The 8977-nt window shown below is 36.9% G+C and overlaps 1 protein-coding gene across 1 annotated transcript; it reads right to left on the minus strand.

Moving 5' to 3' along the window:
* Positions 1 to 2150: 2150 nt before the first annotated feature.
* On the minus strand, positions 2151 to 5351 carry LOC116175687. The gene is made up of 3 exons (XM_031493929.1): positions 5243 to 5351; positions 2395 to 2538; positions 2151 to 2346 (listed from the first exon to the last, which is right to left on the minus strand). Exons 1-3 carry the CDS (start codon positions 5337 to 5339, stop codon positions 2207 to 2209), a joined length of 381 nt encoding a protein of 126 aa, XP_031349789.1. The 5' UTR covers positions 5340 to 5351; the 3' UTR covers positions 2151 to 2206.
* Positions 5352 to 8977: the final 3626 nt, after the last annotated feature.

The raw sequence follows: 8977 nt of genomic DNA on the forward strand, positions 1-8977 counted from the left end.
AGAAGTCCATGGTAATCTGGATCATTTGTTTTTAAAGCAAAAATTGAAGATACTCCAGTAACAAAACCATTCATGTTTTCGGTATGTAAAACCACATATCTTAAATAGTTATAAGATCATATTCTTCTCAACCAGTATGTTACCTGAGTCCCTCGGGAACGTTTACTGCTTATGCAGTTCTATCAAAAGAAGTGACCAAATACGTTTTTCCAAAAAGATTGGATGAATTTTTGGATTTTTTTAATATTATTATTTAATTAACATTTGAAAATGAACGTTCCGGTCCAACTGTAGTTTGTATCTTATGGAAAACTCTATTTTAAACAAGTTTCCGACTAGGAGGACTATGACTTTCGGATTTAGGGGATTTTTTTACAAAGAAGAGGTTGGTTTCGTTGAAGGAAGTGACGGAATCACGGTAGTAAACAGTTGTCAAATTTAATGTTTCACACATGAGGAGAAATTAAATTTCCAAGTAAACGACTTATCAATATAGGTCTTTAGTTGAAACAACGAAAGAAATTTTTTATTTCTTTTAATTTGTTTTACCAAACGGACCCAATTTAGATTACAATGATTATATCGACACAAATATATCTACTGTTTCCAAATCGCCTTGGAATTGAAGACCCCGCGGAAAATTTCAAAGATAAGAATCGTTGGGGGTGTTCTTGTGTTGTTTTTTACCAGGAAACTTTCTTTATTTGATACCACTTTTTTATTAGTATAGGATTTATTGAATACAATCGGAACCACAAAGTTAATTTCTTTATTTGTTATAGAAAACGAAAAGTCTTTTTCATACAGTGATTTTAAATAACCTAAAAATGGTCCTTCGAGAAATTTAATGAGTATACATTTAACTTCTCGCTCGAAAACTGCATTACGCACTTTTAACATCAAAATGAAACTTTATTGCGGTATTCGAAGGTAATCATCTTCCAGCAAATAACACTGACTTTACGATTCCCAGTCATAACTGTTCAAAGGGACCTTAAATTAACCACTTCTGATACAACAAGGAAAAAAGTCTCTGGTTATCCAACGTTTCAGGCAAACTCTCCAAAAACAATTCCCCATCTCATTTACCGAGTAACATTTTGAACGCTCACCATGACAAATTATTCCTGAAATTGGCCAAATTTAAATTTTTCATTGGTTAGTTTTGTACTATAAATCCGAAGTGAATTCCGAGTCCCATTTCATTCAAATTATTACCTCATGATGAGCTCATTGATGTAATACTATATCCCCATTAAAAAAAGTCTCGATTCCTCACAGAAAAAACCCCATTCAATATCAATACGTGGATGTAACACATATAATAGTAATAAATGTCTTTGTTGTCAATAGAGCAAATAGCAAACAATAACTTTTTTTTATGGATACATAAGCATGATCAAAAGGTGCAAGTTTCGGGGCAGACACTAGCGCTACTCCTGGTTTTTCACTTGGACCAAAATCACCAACGGGCAGGAAGAAAAATAAAATTAAAAGAAAGAAATAAAATTTACGATATAGTTAGGTTGGTCCACAAAACGTCCAGATTGCCGACAATTGGTAAGAGGTAGGTAGTGGTAGTCAATGTGGCTTACTGAGAATGTAATAGGTACTGTTTACTAGCGGATTTGGAAAGAGGGAATGAGGATATGTTCTTGATGTTATCTGGTAAAGAATTCCATAACTTACAAACATTATACGAAAAAGACCTCTCAAACAGTGATGTTATGTGCCTAGGGGGTCTAAGATAAAAAATATATTTCGTTTACTGCTATCAACCAGATAAATTCTTTACATCATAACTATCAAAATTCGTTTGGGAAGCCACCACAGAACCTTGACATTGTTGACAGATTTAAAATTCTACTTTACTTATTTTTTCGAAAAAATTCAAAAATTTAAATTCAAAATAAAAGCTTCCGTCACATTTTGCTTCCAAAAACATTTCCCTTCACTTTTTGCGACATTCCAAGATGTGTGTGGCGGAGACGACGGAGGAATAGGGTGTCTAAAAACGGTTTCCAATGGTTGTTGCTGTAACTACGTATATTCACGTATATTACAACATAATTATTACATTTTGTAGTGTATAGGATAATGGCAAAAAAAATAATAAAAAATATGACAGAACATTAACATAATGACCCATAGTAGTATGCAAAACCATTCACAATCCTTATACAGACTTGGTCTAATGCTCAATCGATCAAAATTTGTCGGTGTTGCAATAGTTGCTTTGGCACTGCGAACAGTGCAGTAAGTTTCCTCCGCTCGTCGTTGCCTTAAGAGAATCACAATCTTTGGGAGAACACATTCTCCCCGAATAGGCAACGGAATTTGCGTCTCCTAAAAAGAGGTTTTTAAGATTCGTGTATTAGATAACATATTACTTACTTCCGTAATAAAATATGCAATATGCAGGTGCTGTTAAACAAGTGTCAGTTGCGGTAATATTAACAAAGTAACGGCAATTGATAACGTCTTCAGCAGACTGGTTGTATACACCAAAGCAACTATAGCAGGTGGTTGAGGAGGAACCTACGAGTCAATACGTTTGAAGTAATCAATTTGAAAACAGTACAGGGTGCCTGGAACACTGAATATATCTTCAAAAGAACAAGAAGTTTTTATGGTATCCAAAATCATTAAAAATTTGCAACAAGTTGACAAACTTGACATATTTATGTATATTCAGTGTTATAAACAACATATTCACACTGTACATAAAGGCACTCCTAGGAAGTGCCACCCATACGATACGATACGATATGAGGGCAATGAAAGGCATATTAATTAACATTAATTTCAAAATGGAATTATCCCTATATGTCAATACCCCAGAAGAGAAATCGATTCATTTTAAATAAATGGGTTTGCGAGCATTGTACGCAAAATATAAAGTATTTACATAGATCATGATTAATGAATAACATACGTACAGGTTGGTAAACTTGTTTACTATCTCTCTGATCTTCAAGAATAAAGCTATCTCCATTTTACATACTTTAATTGCGAATTCGAATCTAGTAATCTGCCCATATCTCAAGTGATTTATTTTTATTTTGTATCACAGGGTCTGAACAATTTTGTTATGTACAAATATGAGGAAAACCGACCGAGTGTATACTCTGTAACTGGAGGGGCATCGATAACCAAAATCGCGTGCCGCCTAACATAGGCTGTGGTAGGTATCTTCATTCTTGTCTGGCACCTCCACTCATCTCTCTCGTCACCGCGACGTCCCTGCAACAGTGGTTTACGGGCGATGCCATTCCAGTTCAATGATTACAAGCAACCGATTTAGGTGTGGTGACAATCATAGGGATGTTAGATCTTTCAAAAGCATTTGACACGATTAACTATCAGTTTGTAAGGCCAACCCTTGTTCATTGCGAGTTTGATCAGCAGAATGTCACCCCTATCACGCACGATCGCCCATACTGATCCATCTTAGAACCTATCTTACATATTATATTCTACTAAAGTTATGCCAGTAAAGGCCTAATTGAATGTATGTACCTGGGTATCTTTTGTACATCCATGACACTTAAATTGATTAGTCCTTCAGCTTAATGAGGTCACGGAATTAGTTACCTGTGGCCGTTAATAATGCGTTGGAGCACAATCTATGTGTGTAGTTTCCGACTTACAATAGTTACATTAAAAATTATCAAAGTCCTCGTTTGAGATCGAAGGGACTTCAGCGCATTTTTGTGTGGCAGATCAGTATTCTATTAGCCACTTTCGACTCAACCATCAATAACAGATCTTGTCGAAGGCTACTACATTCACTAACCGCTTCCCACTTTCCTCGTGCACCCGCAATTCGCTTTTAAAGATTTGACTCCACCATCAGTGAGATCGTGTCGCGGGCTACCACATTCCCTTTTACGGTACCCACTTCCGACGTCCCGTTCACCCGCAATTCGCGTTTGAAGATTTGATTCCACCATCAGGAAGATCGTGTCGGGGGCTACCACATTCCCTTTGACGGTACCTCCTTCCGACGTCCCGTTCACCAGCAATTCGCGTTTGAAGATTTGACTCCACCATCAGTGAGATCGTGTCGGGGGCTACCACATTTCCTTTGACGGTACCCCCTTCCGACGTCCCGTTCACCCGCAATTCGCGTTTGAAGATTTGACTCCACCATCAAGAAGATCGTGTCGGGGGCTACCACATTCCCTTTGACGGTACCTCCTTCCGACGTTCCGTTCACCAGCAATTCGCGTTTGAAGATTTGACTCCACCATCAGGAAAATCGTGTCGGGGGCTACCACATTTCCTTTGACGGTACCCCCTTCCGACGTCCCGTTCACCCGCAATTCGCGTTTGAAAATTTGACTCCACCATCAGGAAGATCGTGTCGGGGGCTACCACATTCCCTTTGACGGTACCTCCTTCCGACGTCCCGTTCACCAGCAATTCGCGTTTGAAGATTTGACTCCCCCATCAGTGAGATCGTGTCGCGGGCTACCACATTCCCTTTTACGGTACCCACTTCCGACGTCCCGTTCACCCGCAATTCACTTCTATTGGCGACACGAGAAAGAGAGACAGCGATTCGAGATTTACGAAACGTTAAACCGCGTGAGTTCGCAACGGAAGGTAAAAGGCGCCTGACTACTTCTCGAAGACGCGCGCGCCCCCTCGCAAAAGGTCGTTAATTTCGCCCCTATGACAAAAAACAAAATTCCGCCACGCAGGAGTTGTGCGCGTTTACAACATCTTTCCGACGACACCAATTTCAAAAGAATCGGACCAAAACTGTAGTAGAAGATAGGAAAAAACTAAAAAACCTTCACGTTAGTATACTACGCTCGAGGATGACGCCCAGATGTCGCCAACCCCACATCATGTAGTAATGTCCCTAAGGTTGACAAATTTCACGGCCCTGTAGATACACGTACACCCGTTGCCTTTCTACAAGAGTTCTTCTACGCGCCCACATTTGCTGCCAGCCAGCCAGCCAGCCAGCCATCCTGCCAGCCAGCAAGCCAGCCAGCCAGCCAAAGTGAGATTAAAAGCTACTTTTTACAAATAAATTTGCAAAAATGCGCTAAAAAGTATTCAGCACAGCCGCAAAGAGTGGGTACCCTTTGATATATATTAATTGTAAATGCTTCAAGTCTGAGGGCACTAAAGTAGTATTTACAAGTTCATGAGTGGTAAACTAGCAGCAAATGAAAGCCTCCAATTGGAGACTGTTTGTGCAAAAAATGATAAACGTGTCTTTACATACCTGAGGCAACACCTACGCACATGAGACCAAATGAAGCCAATACAAATTTAAAATTCATGATGATAGTACTCGTCAATGAGGCAGCCTGCACACGCATTTTATACCTGTGTCAAGAGGTTTAAGATAATAGATTTATCTTAAAACAGTTAATGATTTTCGGCTTGTCTTATCATTATCAGTTCTTATAGGTACTTATGATTTGAACACATTTTAGTTTACGTTGCGCAATGTAATTATCTTTCGATACTTTCACTCTTTTGTATTCACTATCTTAATTTTTTCTACCTGGAACTCCAATCAGAACTGTAAAATAAATCTGTAAATTAAAGCAAAAGTAAGACGATGATAATGGAAAATGAGGTTAAAGAACAAAATTAATCGAGAAATACCCGAACAGGTCAAAAGTTTCGAATGTCTGGGAACAATTATGGAATACAATGGTAAAATAAACGAAGAAATAAATTCCAGAATAGAAAAAGTTGGAAGACATGCTTAAAGCGAGAAATGTTTGGAAAAAAAAGGAATCCCTAAGGAGATAATTAAGATACGAAAGTTCAGCATGGACGTTAAGCGAAAAGAACAAAAGCAAATTAAGGCAATGGAAATGGGATACCTCGGAAGAATAAAAAGATGAACCAAAACATAAGGAATATATAAGTAGTAAAGGAATTAAGAGGTTATAGAAAAAAGGCAATCGAGCTGGATTGCGCATTTAACCAGAATGAACGATGAAAGGTTAGCCATAGAAATGTTTAAGGCACGAATACCATAATTACTATGGAAGAGAATAAATCAGATAACATGACAGGTAGTAACTGTAAAATTTCTAAAACTATCGAGAAGAAATCAGAATTCAACAATTTTTACCAAAAAAAACCAGTATATCCTTTTCCTTTGAATGTCGCTTGGAGCTGGGCTATCTGCAGTGTGAGGGACGTGAAAAGGTTTTATTGCATGACATTTAGTGATCAAAGAACACAAAGAAATGTCTAGGTGGCGTTATAGACGTTCCTGTTTGTTAACTCCTTAATCCTCCAGTTTCTGTTAGTCATGTAACCGTACATTTCAGTATGGTCCAATTTTTTTCGATTTTGTACATATGTTACCCGTGTAGGGGCGGGAAAGGATAACAATAGTATTGCATAGCCGATTCTAAATTTGATCTTGAGCACCGAAGGCCATTGAGCGTTAACGGTTGTTAGCTGTACGTGGGTCATTAACCTCATTGTCCGGGAAACTTCACTTCAAAAAGGAACTGACCTTTTCATACCCTTTTGTCTACTGAGACGGAGTCCTCAAATCCGTTAGCTTAAGGCTCCTCTGTAGTCAATCCGCCATATTGGAAAAATAGCTAAACTTTCTTATGAAATGCTGCTTTTGTAGTTGAAGTCTAACAAATTCTCGATAGTGGATATTCTTTGTAATGATGAAAAGAACGGCGGTACTTAAAAAAAGTTTAAATATCGGTCTTAGTTTTTTAGGAAGATCGATGAATAGAAAAATCGTTTTTCGTAAATAACAGCCGTTGTAATGGGAGTAGAAAAACCTACAGCACCAATTTGGAAATCCGACAGTATTTCCTACGGCGGTACTTAAAGATATTATTTCCACCTTAAATGATAATGCATATATTTTAAAAAATTTCAGCTATTTATTTTTTCCGTTTGAGAATATGATGGAATCCCGCAAACTTCACATCAACTTAGCGAATATGAACTGATGATATCATCTCGGATTTTGCCTCTCACATAATAGAGGATCAACCGCGGAATCAACAAATTTTACAACTGAATTCTCAATTTAGGACAAAAAAGCGACGTCATCTTGCTGCACATAAGATGTTCGGAAAAATTCTACATGGGTTGTGCATATATATATATATATATATGGTAAATCGACGTTAACGCACCCAAATACAAATCGACGTACCGGCACCCGGCTTTTGAATGAGATAAAGCTACGTTTAAGCACCTGTATATGAGCAGAATCATATATGCGATGTGGCACCACCTATATATGAAGGTCAACAGTACAGTCGATTTCCGCCCGCGCAGACCATTTGTTTAATGGAATGCGGTTTGACAATAGGGAACCGTTACCTGTCCTGACCCACACTTTTGGACGTTATTTACTTTACTAAGCATACTTTCAGTTTGAGATTCAAAAACATTTTTCTGTTTTCGAGAAATACCTACCCGATGAATGACCGTGTTTATTCCAGATACATTACCAATCCAATGCTGTCCTTCAATTTATTGGAGCCGCTGCATTAATTTGATAAAATGATTAAAATATCTTTTAATAGGAATTTGAATATGATATTTTTAACGTAACCCTTAGTTTTATCGCAGAACGGTATATAATCATTTTTTCTCACGATGGTCATTTTGCAATTTGGAATGTTTCAATAAAGATTGTTTTTTATTAATGTCATTACCAATCAAAGATTTTCTTTTACCAGGATGATTTATTCGAATAAAATAAAGCGTGATATGTTTTAAACTTAACTAATTATTATTTAATTAAGTTCATTTTTACGGTTTAATTGATAATAATCATTCCAAGCCGGTTTTCCACATATTGGTAGATAGGTAAGGTTTACACTTTATAGGTTATATTATAAGTAATTCACGCCTGTGTTCTGTATCCAAAACACTATTTTGAAAACTGAATAACTTTAGTAACCCCAGTGCTTTTGTGTTACCTAGAAAATAATTCTGTAGTTAAATAACCAAAAAAATAAAATTGACCATCGTAAGAAAAAGTACCTCCGCCATTCTGATGGCAAATTCCGCAAATTATAAATTGCGTTAAGCACACTATACATTGCAAATCTTGTGCCAATTTAACCAACCCCATATATTCTGGAAAAAAGCTAGTTGCACCATTTACATCAATGATTAATGGTATCCGATATTTTTTTTAATATCAAGAAACGGCAATTGTTATCTGTTCTTTCGCCCGTCCGTCCGTCCGCACCCAGTTCTGCGGTTTTGAACTACGTTTAGGAGAATGGTCAGAGTAAAATTTGCAAAAAGTTCCTGTTTGAAGAAAGTTGCCTTGGTTGGCCATATTGGTTCAAACTATAGAGATGGCCTTTTTGATTTAAAATCATCTAAGTCTTCCTCGAATCACATCTGATAAGCAACAAGTTCAAAGAGATCGTAAGCGAACAACTTTACTTATCCATCTTCCAGTACATGGATGTTATCTCATTGGATAAAAGCAATCATAAGAACTCTAAAAGTTATTTGCTGATTATTATATGTAACCTAAAAGGTTGTTCGATATTTATAAATAAAATTTACAAAAAGTTCCTTTTTGAAGAAAGTTACCTTTGTTGTCGATATTGGTTCAAACTATAGAGACGACATTTTTGATTTAAAATCATCTAATTCCTCCTCTAATCACATATAAGAAACGCCAAGCACGAAGAGATCTGAAAAATGACTGAACACACTGTGTTTTAGTAGGCTAAATCCATTTTTTTAATAATTTTGCTATACAACGCCCCTAAATAAAGCAAAATGGGTAATGTGGAAAAACGTCTTAACTTAATAAAATGCGAGAAAAAAATGCCTTTTAAAAAGCTCCCAATCTTTATCTTTACTGAACATAAAATTTTGGAAAGCAAAAATAGATTGCAACGCAACCATTGTTGTCTCCGTTTTTTTCTACTATTGCTTTTCGCCCTTAAACCTTATCGAAATCCTACGCCAAAAAAACTTGTCTCCA

This window comes from Photinus pyralis, unplaced genomic scaffold, assembly GCF_008802855.1.
Source record: "Photinus pyralis isolate 1611_PpyrPB1 unplaced genomic scaffold, Ppyr1.3 Ppyr1.4_LG1, whole genome shotgun sequence".
In the NCBI taxonomy this organism is placed as follows: Eukaryota; Metazoa; Arthropoda; class Insecta; order Coleoptera; family Lampyridae; genus Photinus; species Photinus pyralis.

Bases quoted from the DNA above. Each gene is read 5' to 3' on its own strand.
- LOC116175687 (XM_031493929.1), bottom strand. From the start codon at position 5,339: ATGCGTGTGCAGGCTGCCTCATTGACGAGTACTATCATCATGAATTTT. The intron at 2,539-5,242 runs GTATGTAAAGAC...ATTGACTCGTAG, and splicing joins GTGCGTAGGTGTTGCCTCAG to GTTCCTCCTCAACCACCTGC. The intron at 2,347-2,394 runs GTAAGTAATATG...ACCTCTTTTTAG, and splicing joins TTGCATATTTTATTACGGAA to GAGACGCAAATTCCGTTGCC.